Source organism: Canis lupus, chromosome 11 (genome assembly GCF_048164855.1).
Source record: "Canis lupus baileyi chromosome 11, mCanLup2.hap1, whole genome shotgun sequence".
NCBI classification, from domain to species: Eukaryota; Metazoa; Chordata; class Mammalia; order Carnivora; family Canidae; genus Canis; species Canis lupus.
The window spans coordinates 25,458,791-25,479,439 of NC_132848.1; the positions used below are offsets into that span (position 1 = coordinate 25,458,791).

At 53.5% G+C, this 20,649-nt stretch overlaps 1 protein-coding gene across 3 annotated transcripts in view; it reads left to right on the top strand.

Annotated features, from left to right (window-relative positions):
- The window catches only part of CYB5R3 (cytochrome b5 reductase 3), a 28,899-nt gene that overhangs the window by 2,981 nt on the left and 5,269 nt on the right, over nt 1-20,649 (top strand). For 2 of the 3 annotated variants that reach the window (XM_072843667.1, XM_072843669.1), the window contains exons 2-8: nt 6,426-6,557; nt 9,418-9,490; nt 9,881-9,987; nt 12,529-12,658; nt 13,140-13,223; nt 13,445-13,530; nt 18,605-18,704. In XM_072843667.1, coding sequence (XP_072699768.1) covers nt 6,426-6,557; nt 9,418-9,490; nt 9,881-9,987; nt 12,529-12,658; nt 13,140-13,223; nt 13,445-13,530; nt 18,605-18,704 — 712 coding nt within the window. Of the gene's footprint in view, nt 1-644; nt 749-6,425; nt 6,558-9,417; nt 9,491-9,880; nt 9,988-12,528; nt 12,659-13,139; nt 13,224-13,444; nt 13,531-18,604; nt 18,705-20,649 lie in introns of those variants that run through there. The other variant, XM_072843668.1, reaches the window with a different exon arrangement.

Below are 20,649 nucleotides of genomic sequence, written 5' to 3' on the forward strand. Positions count from 1 at the left end.
CACTGCGTTCAGGGGTGGGAGTGGTGCTGTGGGCCGGGAGTGGGGTGCAGAGTTCCTCCACCCCCAAGGCGTGGGAACGGGGCATCCCTGCCCTCTGTGAATCTGGTAAAGGCTTCAGTTTTCTGGAGATGAAGACTTTACCTTTCCACTATACCCTTTCCTCTGTGTCTTGTCTTCCTCACCGCTTGAGCTCCTCAGGGGCAGAGTCCCCTGGCTTGCGTCCCCCGAATCCAGCACGAGCCCTGGTAGGTGTGCTCACTGGGGTTTATGGCCTGAAGGACTAACTGCCCACAGCTGCCTCCCCAAATAGGAATTTGTACGTATGCAAAGTCCACCTCTGCTTCTCTCTTGGCCACATGGTGCCCGCGGGCACGGAGAGGCAGTCTTGTATGGTGACTCAGTGCGTGGACTGGAGCCAGGTGCCTGGGTTCAAATCCTGGCCCTTGGGCCAGGTCTGTCACCCGGGCCTGTGCTTCTTCACCTGGAATGGGAGCGGTAATAGCTCCCGTCTCCCAGGCTTCGGGATTATGTGAGATAATTATGAGCAAAGCAGCTGTAGGTTGCTCTGCGGAGCCCAGTTATTGGGAGTGGAGACTGGAAGGAAGGCTGACATTTATCAACTGCCCACGTGAGCAGCTCCTTCCGGCCATGGCACTGAGCCTACCATACCTCTGGAAGGTGGGTGTGCCTAACAGGATCGAAGCTAGGACCCTAACCACCTTGGCCTGTGCTCTGTGGAATGAACAGGGTAAGCTGGTGCCCCGTGCTTGCCTGGGAGGGATCTGGCCTCTTGCCCTGGTTCCTGAAACTTCCAGACAAAATAAAAAGAGCCAGAGAGAGACCTCGGGGGATGGGGGTTGTTGTTTTCCCTTCACAAACTTATCCGCAAATATTTACTCATTGTCTCTGCTCTGTGCCCTGGGGGTGCAGTGGTGATGAGACACAGATGCCCCCCACCCTTCTGGGGCTTCTGCTCTAGGGTCTGCCGTTTTGTGTCAGCTGTGATCACACATGGGCGCTGGCCTAGGCATTTGAACCTAGGCTGCCATCCAGGGTACCCGAGGCTGGTACCGGGCATCCGGAAGGTCTGTAGGAGGGCTGCAGCCCATGTTCAGGACTTGCCCTCAGAGCTGTCGACTTATGAATCTTTTTCATAGTCAGTGTTGGCGGGCTTGGGGCAGGTGAGAGAGAAGTGACAGCAAATTGGGAACCCAAGCCCAGACTCCACCCTGGGCCTCAGTTTCCTCGTTAGTCAAATGAAGAATGCAGTCAGCCTGTCTCCCACGGCTGTGGGGCAGTGAAGCAAGGGAAGGTTCTTTGCCAATTATGCTAGGAGCTGCAGGCCAGGGGTCTTACATTATTAACTAAACTTGGCTCTGCACTTAAACAGCTGCGCTGGGGAAAAATAAAACTCCAGGGAGCACCAAACACGACTCCCAACTGGTTCTGACCATTGTGTCAGTTCATCTCCAGGACTCCCTACTATGGTGATTTCCTGCAAATGTAACTCCACTTTCTCCCTAAACAGCGTTCCCAATGGATATGGCTTCTCTGATTGACACGGAGGGGCCCGTAGCAGAGCATCTGCAGAATCTCCTCACCCCACGGAGTTTGCTGAGGGGAGCAGGGGCTGCGGAATTCTGCTGAAGGCCTGATTAGCCAGGGAGGGGCCAGCCAAGGAAGATCTGACATTTGAACTGGGCTCTGAAAGTTGAATAGCAGTTTCCTGTTTGGATAAGGGAAGAAGAAGGGCATTTGGGGCAGAAAGAAGAGGATGCAAAGGCCAGGGGCAAGAAAGACACTTGGCCAGAGTTGTAGCCATGTGGGAGGGGCCTTGAATGTGGGCAGTAGGCAGCCGTTGTGAGTGTTTGAGGACAGAGTGGGCGCCCTGCCGGTCTGGCAGTTGGGGCCTCACCGTGGGAGGCAGGATATCGGAGCGTTGGAGTGAGTGGGATTTGGGCCTTGGGCTCTGTGGCTGGGGCACAGCGAGGGCACCTGTCCTGGGAGGTGGCTTAGGAAGAGCTAGACAGGCCTGGGGCTGGGTCTTGGCTTCACTCCGACTTCCTGTAGGATCATACGCGAGTCAGTTATCTGAGAAACAGGGACAGTAATATCCCTTGTGAGTGTGGTCTTCTGTGGATTGGCTTTAGTGCGACTTGGGGCAAGATACAGACCTTCTCTGGGTCTGTTTCCTCATCTGTAAGCTTGTGATAATAATCACGGCACCTATGGCCCGAGGTCGAAATGAGGATCACCCCAGGTTGCTCACATCCCATTCTCGGAGCATTGCCAGCTTGGAAACGTTAGCCTTATCTGCTGTGTGTGGCCTTTCCCATCTTCCTGTCTTTCCCCCCAGCCCTGGCTGGAACCATCCTCTTGTACTGGAGGAAGGCCGGGGCCTGGAGAGGCTGAGAATCTGTCCTGAGATCCTGAGCTGGGGTTTCAGACCTGGGCCTCCCGAGCCCTGAGCCCAGGGCTGCCAACCAGGCCCTTTAATGGGACCCAGGGTAGGGGAAACACTGAGTGGTCCCTGGGATACGGTGGGTGCTGGATAAATGGGCAGCGGCCCCGCCCCGCCCCGGCTGTGTGATGGGTGGGGCTGGAGAGGGGAGCCCTGGCAGGCTCCCGGGGGCCTTTCCTTCAGACCCATTAGTCACAGAGCAGAGCTCTAAAACGGGCCTGGAGGCCCTGCCTGGGAGAGAGGCACATTGTTCTGAGCCCAACAAAGGGCCGGTAGCCATAGCCACGACAAGGAAGCATCAGGGCCGGTTTGGGGAACCCGACCAGGCCTGCCCTGGGATCTCTGTGTCTGCCCCTCCTTCACCTGGGTATCCCATCTCCCCGGTGGTAGAGGCCCACTGAGGGAAGCAGGAAAAGCCCCTGTGTGTGCACCCGTGTTCTTCTGTGATCTGGGCACCCCGTCTCACCTCGCATCCGGGCTCCCCCGGGGCAGAGCAGTAGCTCTTATCTCTCTTCTGCAGATGAGAACACTGAGGCTTCAGAGAGGCCTCGGGTACTCAGCCAGGGCACCCTACCTGGGTTGAGAGAAAGTGCACGAATCCCGGCAAGGCTTATGGGAAGCCAGGGAGCAGCGGGTGGGCCTTGAGAGGTAAGGGTCTTCTCACCCAGCCCTGAATAGAGCAGGGAGCCACTTCCAGGTCAATGCTCTGCAGAACACACTACCTCAAGAAGCCCACAAAGGAAGCAGAGAGGCCTCCATGCAAGCCAAGAGCTTGGTTCTGAGCTTCCTGGCAGCCAAGACAAAAAGAGGAACTTGTAGGATTATGATAAGGTGAACACATGATCATTTGCTGAGAGAACTAGAGTCGGGGAGGTGTACTACTGATGGTTGGATGGAGAACAAAATGTGAGACAGCTTTCTGGAGAAGCAGTGTTTTGTGTGGACTTTGGATCTCAGCCTCTGGACCACCAGTGTGTGAGCTACTCCCTACCCCACCCCCACTTTTTTTTTTTCTGAAATAACTTCAAACTTACAGTAAAGTTGCAATCACGTATGAAGAACTCTTGTATACTTTTTACCCAGATGGACCCGGTGTTAACATTCACTATATTTGCTTTATGGTGTGTGTGTGTGTGTGTGTGTGTGTATCTTTTAACTATTTGAGAATAAGTTACAGCTACGATGCCCCTTTGCCCTTAAATACTTTAGTGTGTATCTCCTAAGAACAAGGACATTCTGTTGCCTAATTACAGAGCAGTGATCAAATCAAGAAAGTAACATTGAGGGGCGCCTGGGTGGCTCAGCGATTGAGCGTCTGCCTTTGGCTCAGGGCGTGATCCCGGAGTCCTGGGATCAAGTCCCACATCAGGCTTCCTGCGTAGAGTCTGCTTCTCTCTCTACCTATGTGTCTGCCTCTCTCTCTGTGTCTCTCATGAATAAATAAATAAAATAAAATAAAAAAGAAAGTAACATTGATGCAATGTTCTTATCTAATCCATGGGCCTTAATTCAGATTTCACCAGTTGTCTCACTGTTGCCTTTTATAGGGGCACCTGGCTGGCTCAGTCGGTTGAGCATCCAACTCTCGATTTTGGCTCAGGTCACGGTCTCGGGGTCGTGAGACTGAGCCCCCAAGGGTCAGGCTCCTTGCTCAGCAGGGAATCTGCTGGAGATTATCTCCCTCTCCTTCTGCCCCTTGCCTGGTGCCCTCTTTCTCTGTCTCTCAAATATTAAATAAATCTTAAAAATATATATATATTGCCCTTTCTAACTATTTTATTTCTGGCCCAGGATTTAATCCAGAGCCACACATCACATTCCGGTGCTGTCTCTTTGGCCTCTCTATTGGTTTCCCAGGACTATAAAAGTCACCACAAACAAGCATAAAACAGCAGACATTATTCTCTCACAGTTCTGGAGGCCAGAAGTCTGAAATTAATGTGTTGGCAGGGCCATGCTCTCTGAAGTCTCGGGGAGGGTCCTTCTTGCCTCTTCCTGCTTCTGGTGGCTGTCAACAATTTTTAGCTTCCTTGGCTTGTGGCCACTCACTCCAGTCTTTGTCTCTGTCTTCATGTAGCCTCTGAGTCTTCTTTCTCTTATAGGACATTTGTCATGGGGCTTAGGGCCTGCCAGGATAATTCCAGGTGATCTCCTCTGAAGATTCTTGGTTTGGTTGCATCTTTATAAAGACCCTTTTTCCAAGCAAGGTCACATTCCCAGGATCTGGGTGGATATATCTTTTGGGAGCCACCACTCAACCAACCACAGCTTCCTTTAATCTGGACCAGTTCTCTGATCTTACTTTGTTTCTTGTGCCATTGACATTTTTGAGGAGTCTTGGCCAGTTATCCTGGAGAATGGGCCTCCCTGTTTCCTCAAGGTTAGAAGCAGATGAAAAGATCCTATTTCACAGATGGAGAAACAGCTCAGAGAGGCTAAGTGATTTGCCAAAGGACAAACACAGCTAGAAAGGACAAGTGACCAGTTGTCTTCCTTTGCAAGGGTGTTCTCTTCCAATATCCTGAGCAGTGAGCTATCTGGCCATGGGAGTCGGGTTTTCTGTTTTTTAAAAATCTAAACTGGAGCCTGGATGGCACAGTTGGTTGAGAATCCAACTCTTGGTTTCAGCTCAGATCAAGATCTTGGGGTTGTGGGATCGAGCCTGCGTGGGGCTCCATGCTCAGCACAGAGTCTCCTTGGAATTTTCTCTCCTCCCACTCCGCCCCTCCACCCCATACTCCCGTTCTCTCTCACTCTCTAGAATGAATAAATAATCTTTGGGGGAAAAAAAAGTCTACTTAAAAAAAATTAAAAATAAAACTCTAAGCCACCTCTTAGGGTCTTTGTGAGGTTGAGATGTGGGGGGCAGGGGGCTGACAAGGAGGAGCCTCTCAAGGTCACACAGCAGGGTGAGTGTGGGCCAGATGTTTAAGAGTGTTATTGGGGAAGCAAGTAGACTCAGGTTCAAACTGCAGCTCTCAGGACACCTGGGTGGCTCATCCGGATAAGCATCTGCCTTCAGCTCAGGTCATGATCCCAAGGTCCTGGGATCGAGTCCTGAGTCGGGCTGCTTGCTCAGTGGAAAGTCTACTTCTCTGCCCCTCCCCTGGCTCGTGCTCTCTCGCTCACTCATTCTCTCTCAAATAAATAAATAAAATCTTAAAAAAAAAAAATTGCAGCTCCCCACCTGCCAGCTGTGTGACTGTGGGCAAGTTGCTGAAGCTTTCTGAGCTGTTGCTCATCTGTAAAGTGGTGATGACAACCCTCTGAGGGTTTCATGAGATTAGCCCCTGCGTGGGGCTCATCATGGTGCTGAGTGGCAGACTCTCCGAGTTTCAGGGGACCTTGCAGATCACATGGTCTAGATCAGTTCAGAGAGGGAAGGGACTTACCCAGGATCACACAGCCAACAAGGAACAGAGCTCCCCACTGCCCAGTTCACTGCCTCAACTGTCCCTCGCTTCTGAAGGCAGAACTCCAGGGCTCAGGAGTTTGTCTAAATCGAGCTGGCACTTGACATCACTTAACAGGACCAGGGAAATTGACTAAAAGGGGGGAAGGAGAGAGGGAGCACAGATACACAGTGCTCAAGACTAAGCACAATTACTTGTGAACTTCACTCTGAGCTTCCCGGCAGCCAAAGTGAAAAGGGTTACATGCTCAGTTAGTTATGTAGCTTTCTTTGTCCTGGTTCCTCTGGGAAATAGAGCTTTTCCAGTGACTTAGGAATACAGTGATAGGTTTCATGTGCCTGATTTTTGTGACTTCTCCCAGCCGGCACCAAAATGGATGCTGGGGTTGGTTCCCTGGATGAAGATGGTGAGGAGAGGGTGCTCCTGGCAGAGGGGATAGCGTGACCAGGGGCCTGGAGGTGTGAACCGACTGGTGTGTTCGCCGGAAAGGCAGGTGGCAGGCTGCTCCCCGTGCCGACACTGACCTCATGGGTCTGTCCTTGTCATTTCAGTTGGGCCACGTGGTCCTCTCCCCAGTCTGGTTCCTCTATAACCTGCTCATGAAGCTGTTCCAGCGCTCGACCCCGGCCATCACCCTTGAGAGCCCGGACATCAAGTACCCACTGCGGCTCATCGACAAGGAGGTGAGTGCCGGACACCGTGGGGCCTGCAGGGTCTGGGCCCATGGGGGTTCCTCCCCCTCCCTCCCTGGCTGCATCACAGTATTTCCTGTCACCTACTGTGTGCTCAAGGCATGGGCCCCCCTCTGATGTAGGTCGTGTTGTCTGTCTACCTTACAGATGGGGAAATTGAAGCGATGTCCCTTTCTAAGGTTCCCAGTAAGCGGCCACAGGGTCTCGAGCCCAGATCTCTGACCACAGAGCCTGTTCTCCAAACCACGCTCTATCCCACAGAAGGCCAGAACAAGAGAGATCCCTCAGGACTTTTGGGTTGAAACACCCATTTAACAGATGGGAAAACAGAGGGCAAGAGAGTACCAGGGGAGCATTGGACATCACACTGTGGGTTAGGGGTGGAACCAAGACTCAGACCTACCCCCACCTTGATCCCGGGTGTTTCCCATCCCAGCACCTTTTCTTCAAGCTAATGACTCGTCCCCACCGCCACAGTCATCTACTCAGAGCCAGGTGTTTGTTGGACCCAGGTATCTTCCACATCTCTCCTGCCGCCCTTCTGGAAGGCCTATTCCTGCCCTCCCAATCGGATCCTTTTCCTTTTCAAACATCGGATCATGATTTAAAACCATCCTCTCCTTTGCCTTGCCTCCCTCCAACAGCTGCTCTCCCTACTCCCCCTCATCAGAGCCCCTCCTTTGTGCTATTTCTGGCCACCGGCAGCTGCCTCGGAAGGGGTGTGGCAGGGAAAATTGAGTCATGGAGCAGAGAAAGTCACCTACCAGGCCCTGAGCCCCGGGTCCCGGCTCCACCCTGGACTCCACACAGAGTCTCAGGTCCCGGGGCTCTGGGTGGCTGTTCCAGACGTGTGCCTGTTTTCATACCAGGAGGGCACAGACAAGTCAAAAACCACAGATAAGAAAAAAAAAATCACCACTTCCCAGAGGTTTTTACCAAGCTTTATCTTCTCCACGTTTTATATATATTTTAAATTTTCATTTTCGTTCCAGAAGTAATCTATGATTGATGTGTGCTCATAATAGAAATTCTGCGTGTGAACTACTAACACCCTGTGTGTCGCATCCCCCGCCACGCTGCCCCTGTGCAGAGGGTCCCATTCGTGGGCCAGTGTGAGCCTTTTTTGGGCATCACATTCACGCATGTGATGTGTAGAGTTTTAGGTCTGTGTATACATACTTACTCTCACTTTTTTCTTAACCTGATTTTTTTACCCAGCCATTCCACATGGACACCTGATCATGTCTACCCCAAAGCTGGTTCATTATGTTTGATGACCATCTAGTATTTCCTCCCAGGGATGTCACACAGTGGACCCGCCATCAGTCCCTTTTGATCGAGCCTGTGGCAAATGTCTTAGCAGTTAAATCTGCCCCCTCCCCGTCGTAGCCTAGTGGTGGCTTTTGGAGGTGCTTTTTGATATTTTTGCTACGCTCCCCCAGGGGCACAGGGAGGCCCCCACTGCTTGCCTTTTCTGGACCTGCTGACCCTCAGGGTCCCCCTGAAGCTCTGGGGGTCCGCTGCTCAGCTCATCGTGGCCAGCAGCCTCCTGAACGCCAGCACCGAGCTGAGCCCTGCATAGATGTTAGCCCCGTACCTTTTGCTGTGCCCTGTCCCTATTAGTGTTTTCCAGCACAATAATTATCAGTGCCCTTCCCTCATTTCTGTGCTGCTTCCAAAAATTGTCTGGCGTATTTTCTGACCCTGAGCCCCAGGACTAATTGATAATCCTGGAATCCGTTCCCAGGAGGTCTGGGGGCAAGGTTTCTGGGGGAGGCAGCTTCAGGCCTGGGCTGCTGGGGTGGAGAGAGCGCTTGTTGCCAAGCCCTGTGTCCTAAGTGGTGGCTGGGCTCCGGCTTTCTGAGATAGGCCACCTGGCTCTGCTCATGCACTTCAGGGACACTCAGAATGATGCTCTATTCCTTTGGAGAAGTCTGTTGCCCTCCCTTCAGGTGACGGCACTATGTCCATCCGTGGGCCTTGACACATCACCTAGTCTTGTGTGGACATGAACTGGTGCTGGACAGCTGCCACCCTTCTGAACGGCCCTGCATACCCGGCTGCAGGGGAGACCCCACAGGGGCTTCAGGGAGCTAGGGCATGGGGTCTCTTTGCAGCTCAGACCACAGCTTACTGCGGGAGGCTTGCCTTCCCTGGCCTTGGTGTAAGACCACTTAATAGGTGTCTGGCTCCCTCCTCGCTCCAGCCTGGCCCTTAACCAGCCTCTGCCTGACTCTGGAGGGGAAATGGCCCCCACCTGCCCACCCATTGGCCACGCACAGGGTAGAGGCCTGGCTGGGGGGGTCTTAGCTGTGGCCATGACCTTTTGGGCAGTAGGGCTGGCATGCCTCCTGCTCTGTGCAGCCTTGCTGTAGTCATGGCCATCCCATTTCTCGGGGGGCTATTAGTGTAGTCACCAGCCCCCCCTCTTGTTTCCCAGGCCTGGGCACGTGGGCCTTGTGTCCTCTCTGACCCTAGTTTGCCAACCCAGGGCCCAAGGTCTTCCTGCTACCCAGGACACTGCCCGAGCTGATGGCAGGGATGGATCCTCCCTCTTGCCCCCAAGATTTTCTGGGCCATCTTGCAGTCTCCCTTTGGGATCCTGAGCTCTTTCCCTACTCTGATCACTTTGCTGTGTGGCTCTGGGTGGGTCATTCCCCTTCCCTGAGCCAGTGAGAATGGAGGCACATGCAGTGTGTGGCTGACTCCGGTGCCCTCACACTCGTGTGTGCAGATCGTGTGTCACATGTGGCATCAGTATCCCTTCTCAATGACATGGGATGCGAGGAGCTCTGAGATCTGGGGGCCGCTTTGCCGTGGGTGGCATCTAACAGCTCGGGCCTCTTTGCAGGTTATCAACCATGACACCCGGCGGTTCCGCTTCGCTCTGCCGTCGCCCCAGCACATCCTGGGCCTCCCAGTCGGTGAGCGTGGCCCTGCCCCTGCCCGAGTATAGCGGGGTGCTAGGTCAGAAGTAGGAGCTTTGCACTTCAAATAGGGAGAGTGGGGAAGGCTTCAGGGACAATGTGACAGCCACACTGGACCTTCAAGGATGAGTGTCAGAATGAGAGGGGAAATCCCTGGTGTCCCTGGCAGTGGCACCAGCAGGAAGTAGCAGGTAGGTGTGGCAGCAGGAAGCTGGGACAGAATGGGAACTGCTGTGGGGGCAGGAAGTGGGCACTGGAGCCCAGGCGAGGCCAGCCTTTGAGGGCAAGGTGGAGCACAGAGCAGTGGTTGACTAGACCGGGCGGACCCTGCAGAGATAGTCGGTGGCCCTGTCAGGACTCCCGTAATCACCCCTCCTCATCCTGCAGGCCAGCACATCTACCTCTCAGCTCGGATCGATGGAAACCTGGTCATTCGGCCCTACACGCCCGTCTCCAGTGACGACGACAAAGGCTTTGTGGACCTGGTCATCAAGGTGAGATCTTGGGGCCGAAACCGTGTTGGCAGGGGCGACCGCATCCCCTGGAGTCCGCTCTCTGAAGGCCCAGTGCTCCCTTGCACCTGGTTTCTGAATGAGTAGCAAACTGGAGTTTCTCAGCAAAAGCCAAATGTGGAGGTTTAGCAGAGGGCAGGGTCTGGGGTTCAGATGAGTGTCTTCAACTAAGGACAGATCGTCTGCACAAGAGAGACCAGTAATGTTGACCAGCTCGTGCAGAATTCACTTTCCTGCTCTTGGACCAGCAAAGCCTGGGACACTGGGTGCCTGGTCATGGCCCCAGGGGCCCTGCTCCATTACAGTCAGTCACACGGCCTCTGGGACCAGCTGGTCCTTTCCTGAGCATGTTTCCCTAGGAAACAGCCCAAAGGCCCCTCAAGAGTAGTGCGAGGAGCTCAGGACCCTTGTCTGGAGAGCTGGGAAGCATCAGGATGGAGGTGGGTGCACACCGTGGAGGAGATGCAGCCATTAGATCAGAGGGACACAGAACAACCAGCAAGGATCTTCAGAATCACTCTGGGCGCTTGGGTGCCTCAGTTGGTTGTCTGACTCTTGATTTCGGCTTAGGTCACGATCTCAGGGTCGTGGGATTGAGCCCCAAGTCGGGCTGCATGCTGATCCTGGAGTCTGCTTGAGATTCTCTCTTTCTCTCTCACTCCCTTTGCCCCTCCACCCTTGTACACATGTGCGCTCTCTTGCACGCATGCTCCCTCTCTAAAAAAAAAAAATCACATTGAGTGGAAAGAGAAATGACAACCATAGCATAGTATGTGTTTGTGAAAATTAGAAGCACAAGCGTTACTGAACAATCCACGTTCTCTGGGGATCCCTGGGTGGCTCAGTGGTTTGGCACCTGCATTCAGCTCAGGGCGTGATCCTGGAGTCCTGGGATCGAGTCCTACATCAGGCTCCTGGCATGGGGCCTGCTTCTTCCTCTGCCTGTGTCTCTGCCTCTCTCTCTCTCTCTTTCTCTCTGTCTTTCATGAATAAATAAAATCTTAAAAAAAACACACACACACACAAAAAACCAACAATCCACGTTCTCAGATTACATGTCCAACAAATGTGAACCAGCCCCAGGCCAGTGGGGGTGGGGAGTTGGAGACCCTCCCAGTAAAGGCCCAAACTGCCATGGGCACCCCAGTTCAGCACTCCTGGGGCCCAGGCTTGCTGTCCTAACTGCAGTGTGTGGCGTCCCCGCTCACAGGGGCTCACAGGGGCTCGCAGGGTCCTGGCGTGATACTGGGTCCATGAGGGCAGGAATGGAGCTGGACCTGGGTCCCTCCTTAGCTTGGTGTCAATAGATAAGATTGTACTGAGTGCCTAGGCCCAGGTCTTTGCCTGGAGAGTGGACACTGAGACTAAGTACCTGGAATGGCACAGAGTGGGGCGGATGGAGTGATGGGAGCTGCTCCCCCAGGCAGGTGACAGAGAGGTAAGACATGGAGGCCAAGGAGGCGTTGACCAGACAGAGGATGGAAAAGGACCTTCCCAGTGCAAAGGCCCCTGAGGTCAGAAGGAGGCTTGAAGACCTATGCAGCCAAAGAGCAGGAGCTTCAGAGGACAAGAAGGGGAGGGGTGCGGGGTGCCAGGCAGTGCCTTGGGGGCCCAGTAAAGTTTGGGGCTTTGTCCAGAAGGAAAGGGAAGGTGGTGAGGTTCGAGCATCTGTTCTTGTTGGAATCACTCTAACCGGATGGGGAGAAGGTGTTGGGGGGATTTCAAGTAGAGGATGGGAAATTCAGGAAGACCAGGCCCCTTCTGGCTCAGAGACCTCCCTCCCTGCTCCCCATTGGCCCTGGACAGAGGTCAGAGTCCTGGCCTACACATAGTTCTGCCCCCCTCACCCCCCATCCCTGCACTTCCCCCACGCTGACACTTCCCCTGTGCTGTAGCCAGGATGAGCTCTTCTTTCCCCCTGAGGCCAGGCCTTTTGGGCTGCCTGTCCCTCCCCAGCCACTCTTTCTCTGCCCTCACTCCTGCTGGCCCCTTGAGGCCCACCACTCCCAGCCCTGGACAGGGTGAGCCGCTCACCCTCCATCTCCCCATCTCTTTCTCCTAGCACTTCCTCTTCCAAAGGGGACGTCCCAAAGGACAGAGAGGAAAATTGCTCCAGGAACACTGTTTTTATGACACTAAAAGTGGAAAGAACTGAACATGCACAGGAGGGACGAGGCTGAGCCCAGTTCCCAAAGCCTTTTCTGTGCGGGCAGCGTGGGAATCTCCCATCGGGAGGGGCACAGAGACAGTTCTTGGCAGAACATGAATACATCAAGCCCTCGGCTTGGTTGCCTTGTTCAGGGGGCAGACATTTTGTGTTCGGAGGGGACGTTAGGGAGAGGCAGACTCCTGGGGGCCTGGCATGCAGATGGGTGAGTCTAGATGGGTGGACGGGGCACACGGGAGAGCCACACACAGGCCGCAGAGAACCCCAGAAGAGGAGTTGCTTCCTTCCCTCTGCGGCCCGAGCTCACCCCTATGACCCTGGGAACCGGGCCTGAGGACAGTGGGTGTGTCTTGCAGGTTTACTTCAAAGACACCCATCCCAAGTTTCCTGCTGGAGGGAAGATGTCCCAGTACCTGGAAAGCATGAAGATTGGAGACACCATTGAGTTCCGGGGCCCAAATGGACTGCTGGTTTACCAGGGCAAAGGTGATTTGGGTTGGAATGTCCTAAGGCCCCGGCAGGCACAGTGAATGCTGGGTGCAGGCCCCAATCCTGCTGCTGTCTGGGTGGGTGACCTTTGTTGGGTACGCAGTCTCCTCTGGGGCCTCAGTTTCCTTGGCTGTGTACGAGGGAAGCTGGCCAGCACAAGGGTTGCAGACTGGCTGCCCACAGATCAGCTTTGTTTGAAACTAGGCAGGTGAAGGCATTGAGCCAGAGCACCTGTGGCTCCCCAGCCTCACCACTGCCCCCCACACCATCTGTGGTGGGAACAAAGGGCTCATCCACCTCCTCTTGGCTGGTATTGCCACCATCCCATCCTCTCCCTGCCCCCAACTGGCTGGGGTTGTGCGATGGCCGCCCACCCCTCAGACCCCCACAGCAGGGGCAGGTGCTCCAGCCCTCCAGCCCCAAGCATGGCATGTGTGAGAGCGGGGTCTCCTCAACTCCTTCTCCCTTCTCTCCCCAGGAAAGTTTGCCATCCGTCCAGACAAGAAGTCCAACCCCATCATCAAGACGGTGAAGTCTGTCGGCATGATCGCCGGAGGAACCGGTATTTGAGCCCGAGACCCTTGTTGAATCCCTGGCAGGCAGATGTCATGGGTTACGGTCAGGTCAGGTCAGGGCATGGGATTGGGCACAGATTATAAGCAACGGGAGGCCAGTTGTCTGGGCCCCACCCCTCCACGTCACCCCATGTCTGCCTGGCACTAGGTGTGTGTGTATGTATACAGCAGGTGCTCACTCAGCATGTGGGGGGCTGCTGTTTTGCAGGCATCACCCCGATGCTGCAGGTGATCCGTGCCATCATCAAAGACCCACATGACCCCACCGTGTGCCACCTACTATTTGCCAACCAGGTCAGTGGGTGTTCCTGAGTGATGCAAACTGGGCTGTTGCAGAGAGGGAGCGCAGGGCCCTGCGAGGCACCCCTGAGGGGGTCTGTGTGGTTGCATGGCTGAAATGTGATGGTGCTCTGAGCATCTTGAGCACAGGCAGCCTTCCTACGGTTGGTGGGGGTCAGGCTTTTCAGCCTAGAGCCCATGTCTGACCTGAGTGGGGCTGCTTCAAGTGCTAAGGGATAAGGCACCTGGAGCATTCCCTTCCCCTGGGATTTGCTCCCTGGCTGCTTTCTCAGAATCTCAGCACTCACTCCACAAACAGAGTTAGGAACCCAGCAGTGAAGTGAAGGAATGCTGGCTGGGATGGGGCTGGCCTGGGGCTGGAGGGGCTGAGAGCACCGCTGCCTGCAGGCCTGGAGCTGGGGGTATAGGGACAGAGTTTGGAATTGGTCTCTCCGACTCCGGAGTGTATGTCCTCCACCCCACTCCTGCTGCCTGCCTGCCCTGGCCTGTTGTGTGGCCTTGGACAAACCACTTTCCCTCCCTGGGCTCTGCTCCCTCACTGTGGAATTAGCTGATGAAGCAGGGTCATCCCAAGGATCTTTCTAGGTTCAATGTCTTATTGAATATGTGAATTTTGCAAAGTAGCTTCCCTTTGGGGGAAAGCCAAGATGAGACACCTGTCCTCCAACAGCATGGGGGCCATGCTTAGGCCCCCATATCTCTCAGATATGGTTCAGGTCAGCTTGCCCGAGGCCCCATCTGGCCCAGGCATCTGTGAGGTCCTTGGATTCCCACAGCTGCAGGAAACTGCCCTGAGGCCAACTGGGGTGGCTTTGACGAGGCCTGGGGGGTGGGAAGAGCCAGTAATTCAAGCTGGTGGGGATGGAATGGGATGGGGTGGGGTAGGGTGGGGTCCGGTGGGATGGGAGGCTGGTGGTGCCACTTAGTGCTGCTGGGTTAGTCTCTGGAGGCCATCAGCCCGGTGTCACCTGTACAGGGGATCCTCAGGCCTGTTAGCCCACTAGCCAGGGTGGTGGGATGCTTCACTTTACAGCTCTGAGCTCAGACACCCAACAAGTGTCTCAGAGGAAGTAGAGTGGGACTAGGACTTGAGCCAGAGCATATTTTATGAAAAATAACTATTTTAGAAAATATTGTCTCGTTTTACATGTTTGCAAGCCTTTGTGTTGTCTGGCTTAATGGAAGCGGGCTGGGTTCCATACTGCTTTTGCATTTGGTTGGGGCAGTGTGGCAAGTTGCACAGCCTTTGGAAGTGCCAGTGTGCACTCGTGATGGCAGGAGAGTGAAAAATGCAAAGAAAGTGTTAGTATTATGTGAGGACAGCATGTCTATACACCACCAAGAAAGTTTTGAGAAGAAAGAATAGCAAGGAAGAATCAAGCCCGCTGGTTGGTGCCAGTAAAGCATCAATGATGGGAGCAGTGGTTCCTGAGCCACACGTGACCGCTGGGCTTACTGGACTTGATGCATTTCTGGGTGACACAATGGAAAGCCTAGGCTGCTAGACTGTGCTGGAACATGCCAGAACATGTGGCTCTTTACATTTAAATTAATGAAGGTTAACTAAAATTTACAACTCACTTTCCCGGCCTCAGTAGCCACATTTCATGGGTTCTATAGCTGTGGTGCATGGTGACTCTGTGGGATAAGAGATCTAGAATATTCCCACCCCTGTCATTGCAGAAAGTTCTGCTGGACAGCACCGGCCTAGAAACAGGCCCAAGTATATATGAGACTGTACAGGTGGTGCGGGTGTCGTCTCAAACCCGAGGGGAGAGATGAAAGGAGTGTTGGGTTAGTTGCTATGAATTTGGAAAATAGCAATAGGGGATAGATCCCTACTTTAGCCTTGCAGTAAACTGAGGTTTAGGTTTAAAATATACATGTAGAAAAGTGAAGGGTTAGAAGTGCTTGGTGAACATTTTTATGAGTATAGAATGAATGAATGAGGATAGGCAGTGTAAGCAAGACACCAGAGGAGAACCCAGCTGCTTACAAGTGAGAAAACACCATAAATAAGGTAGATAAATAGCAGGGGGAAAGATCCATATGGCATCACCAATATAGAAAGAGTCTTTTCATGGGCAGCCCCATGAGCCATGGGTGGCTCAGTGGTTTAGCACAGCTGTCAGCCCAGGGCCGGACCCTGGAGACCCAGGATCAAGTCCCATGTCAGGCTCCCTGCATGGAGCCTGCTTCTCCCTCTTCCTGTGTCTCTGCCTCTCTCTCTCTGTGTCTCTCACGAATAAATAAATAAAAATCTTAAAAAAAAAGTATTTTCAGACTAATAAGATACAACTTGAGCCAACGACAAACTCACCTTTTTTTTTTTTATAAGATTTTATTTATTTATCTTGAAAGACATAGAGAGAGGGGCAGAGACATAGGCAAAGGGAGAAGCAGGCTCCCAGGACCCGAGGATCATGACCTGAGCCAAAGGTAGACACTCAGCCACTCAGCCACCCAGGAGTCCCAAAAACTTACCTTTAAAATAATAAAAAAGGGATGCCTGGGTGGCTCAGTGGTTGAGCATCTGCCTTCAGCTCAGGGTATGATCCCGAGGTCCTAGGATGGAATCCCACATCAGGCTCCTTGCGTGGAGCCTACTTCTCTCTCTGCCTGTGTCTCTGCCTCTCTTTCTCTCTCTGTGTCTCTGCCTCTCTCTGTGTGTGTCTGTCATGAATAAATAAAATATTAAATAAATAAATAAAATCTTTAAAAAATAAAATAATTTAAAAAATATATAGGCACCTGGCTAGCTCAGTCAGAAGAGCATGCAACTCTTGATCTTGGGGTCGTGGGTTCGAGCCCCACATTGGGGGTAGACATTACTTCAAAACAAACAAACAAATAAGGGCAGCCTGGGTGGCTCAGTGGTTTAAGCGCTGCCTTCGGCCCAGGGCATGATCCTGGAGACCCAGGATCGAGTCCCACGTCGGGCTCCCTGCATGGGGCCTGCTTCTCCCTCTGCCTGTGTCTCTGCCTCTTCTCTGTGTCTCTCATGAATAAATAAATAAAATCTTAAAAAAGGGATCCCTGGGTGGCGCAGCAGTTTGGCGCCTGCCTTTGGCCCAGGGCGCGATCCTGGAGATCCGGGATCGAATCCCACGTCAGGCTCCCGGTGCATGGAGCCTGCTTCTCCCTCTGCCTGTGTCTCTGCCTCTCTCTCTCTCACTGTGTGCCTATCACGAATAAATAAAAATTTTTAAAAAATGCAAATTATTTAAAAAAATCTTAATAAATAAATAAATAAATAAACTAACTTTAAAATAAATACTTAAATAAATAAAACGTGAGATTTACTTTCCATCCATCTGGCTGGCCAAGATTCAATGGTCATTACCCACTGGCCCAAGACTGGGCACGCTGCTGGTGTGTGAATTACTGAAACCCACGTGTATTGAATGCCTTACACTTTCTGAGATTTATCTAAGGAACTGGTAAGGCAGTGATGGTCAGGGAGACATTGTTTATGAAGGAGGGTGTACAAAACGATTTAAATGCCTTTCAGTGGAGAACAGGTGGTCCCATTGTTCAGCCCAAGCTGTGCAGCTGGTAAGGGAAGCATTGGTGCTTGGAGGCTGATGACACGCTATGGCGTGTTCTTACCTTAGAAAAGCAGGTGGCAAGGTGGCCTGCGTGCCCAGATCCCATTTTTATTAAAAAGGAAGTATATGTACTTACTAGAAAACAAAGTCTAAAAGATAAACAATTCTAGCCCTCATTATTTCTGAAGACTATTGGGATTTTTCTTTACTTCCATATTTTTGTATTTTTTACACAGAGCTTGTCCAGCCTGAGCCTTGGCCCTGTCCTCGATCAGGACAGGAGGGCCCACTACCCCACTTAGAAATGGGAGAAACGAGGGGATCTGGATGGTTAAGTGTCAGTTAAGTGTCTGGCTCTTGATCTCAACTCAGGTCTTGATCTTGGGGTTGTGGGTTCAAGCCCCACATTGGGCTTCATGCTAGGCATGGAGCCTACTTAAAAAAAAAGAAAGGAATGAAAAAAATGGAGAAACAATCAATATCCTCCTCCCTGGGACCCGCAGAGGCTCATGCCTCCTGCCTGCAGCGGAACACTGAGGAGCCAGGACTTCAGGGTCCTTGAGAGAAGTACAGCTTGAGCTGGGTCAGTCCCTCCTGCCAGCAGGACGCTCTCTGTGCAGCGGGTACTCAGGAAATATTAATCGCTGTGGCTTCAAATTATCTGTCCTTTCCTACCCATCCTCGCTGCAATTAGCACCCTTAGTCCATTTTGCTGACCATGTCGAGATGCCGTCCTGCCCCTGGGAGCAGAGAGTTCTTTGGTCCTGAGTTTATAACAGTCCCATGGGGTCAGTCATACCACCCACTGGCCTGAGGAGCTCCTTCTGTCTGAGTGACCTGGAGACACGTGAGACAGGGGCCATGTGAGGAGTAGATCGCTGAGGCCCCTGGGGAGTCCAGGAAGGCTTCCTGGAGGAGGTGATACCAGGCTGAAGGACAGGGCCACGTGGGGCCAGCTGGATGAAGCCGGTGGGAGCAGAGTGGGGAGCTGTAGGCCACAGCATGGGGGAGGCTGTGGAAGGAGCAGGTGTGGTTTGGGGAACAGTTGTCTGCATCTCCTGACTTAAGGATGTGCAGCCTGAGATGCCAGAATGTAAGGAGGCTTGTCTTTGGGATGAGGGACCTGTCACTGGAACCACTTGCTATTTTAAGTGGGATGGTCATGGTGCAGGTTTTGGCCTGTTTCTTTCCGGTCTTCCTGGTTATGTAGTTGACTGTACCTGTCTTTAGCTGCTGGCCTCCTCCAGTCCCTGTCCTATTGGGACACATTCCCCACCGCGGTAGAAACCGTCTGCAGACCCCTTTGTAATGAGCATCTGCAGCTTCGAGCCGCTCCTCAGGTGAGATGGGGAAAGAGGGGCGTGCGCTCCTAGGCGTCTGGGCCTGCTCCGCCAGGCTGCTCTCCAGCCAGCTTTGCCAAGCACGTGGCCCACGGTGGCCGGGATGATGAGCCATTTGGGCGACAAGTGTCTCCAAGGGCAGCCTGTCCTGACCTCTGGGCCCTGTCCCCCCCTCCCCAGACTGAGAAGGACATCCTGCTGCGGCCCGAGCTGGAGGAACTGCGGAATGAACATTCTGCTCGCTTCAAGCTCTGGTACACAGTGGACAAAGCCCCGGAAGGTGAGAGATGGAGGCGCTGAGTGCGCTGGGCTGGGTGGGGGTGCTGGGCCTTCTACCTGCATGGTCTCTGAGGGTGCTCAGGGTGGCCTGGGAGAGGGAGATGGTGCAACCCACCTCACAATGAAGGAGAGATCAGAGAGGAGAAGTAAGCGTCCCACAGCACATGGCTAGAAACAAACCACCGGAGCCCAGGCTTGAACTTCCGTCCTCCTCCTCCAGAGCCCAAGGCCTTCCCCTGGCTGCACTGCCCCCTGCTGGACAGAGAGCTGGCCTTCTGCCCTTGGTCCAGGGGCTTACTCTGGGTGGGGGTGGTGGGGGCACAACTGCTCCCGCTGTGCAGTTTGTACCCTGTAAGGTACGTTACACCATTTTCTCCCCAGACATCAGCCCTGGGGGGTTGGGGCGGGGCTGACATACAGTGAACCCCATTCTACCCATCCACTTTGCCAAGGTCACGTAGGAGGCAACAAATGAGGACTGCCCACAAAACCTGAGATGAGGCCACCCTCTGGGAGTTAAATTCTGCGTCATCCTCCTGCTTCAGGTAGAAGCGTAATTTGCTCTCTGAGAAAAGCAGTAGCTCAGGCTTCTTGGTCTGTGGGACTGATGATGCTCGGCTCCAGGGTCTGGAGACTGTAGGGAGCGGAGCAGTCCTTCCATGTGACTGCAGCCCTGTCGGTCAGGCCCTTCCACATGTCAAGAGGAGCAGGGACCTGCATCTTCACAGGAAACTTCTAAATGTTGGAAACTGAACATTTTTGAAGCATCCTTGTGGGCACCAGCATTGCTTTGCCTTGCTTTGCCTACTCCCCTCCCCAGGGCCCAGGGTCCCCCAGGGCTCAGCCTGGTGTGGGGAACATGCCACGTCCACTTCCCCCAGAACTGAGCAGATGGGGCCTTGGGGCAGCGCCCATCGCAGGAACTGGGGCATCTGGGCCCATCCCTGTGAAAGGAGCCACCCTTCTGGGTCAACCAAATCAGGTCCTGGGCCTCTTGGCCAAGAGCTAGGCTGGGGCCTGGGTGGACTGCGGACCTCACCAGCAGTGCCCTGAGGTGTGTCACTGGCCGGCCGGCCTGGGCCAGGCCATCTGAACTTGGCTTCCTGTTGGCCCCTCTGCTCTTCCTGCAGTCAGCTTGGCCCTGTGATGTTGCAGTGGGAGAAGATGAGCAGGAAACAGGTTTCTTAGCAAGTTATAGAGCCGAGTAGCAGGTGGTTAGCGAGACCAGGGATAAACAAAGTGCAGTTGACCTTGGGCAACACCAGGATTAGAGACACTGACCCTCACCCCCATGTAGTCAAAAATCTGCATATTACCTTTGAGTCCATAAAAATTTAAGAGCCTGCTGTCGACCAGAGCCTTATCAGTGGCACCAAGAATCAGTTAAACACACCTATTTTGTATATTACACGTTGTATTCTTACAATGAAACTGGGCTAGAGAGAAGAACATGTTATCAAGAAAATCATAAGGGAAGTATATTTATAGGACCGTACTGTCCTGATGGCAAAAGCTGCACCTCTGCGTGGACCTGTGCTGTTCCCGGGTCAACTGTAGTCGGGCAGGGGCGTCTGGAGGGGGCCACTGGGAGGTGGGAAGTTTGCTCGCTGCTGGTTGCAGTTTCCGATAGGGTGGTGGGCTGGGTTCATCACCCTTGGGAGCCTTCTGGTCCCTGTGGCCCATGGGGAGGCCCCGGCACTGACCCCTGGTGGTGGCACATGGCGATGCCACCACCGGAGTGCTGGCTCCTGGAGACTGAACAGTGACCCAAGGAGGACTTTGGGCTGGGTGGTCTAGCATCTTACACTTTACCATTACTCTGACCCAGCGTTCAAGAGGAGTGGGGGAATTGCTACAGTGTTAGGTAAAAGCTGAAATTCTCGGTGCTGAGAAAGATCATGGTAACAGGCCGGCTGGGCTAGCGTGGAACTAAGAGAAGGAACCAA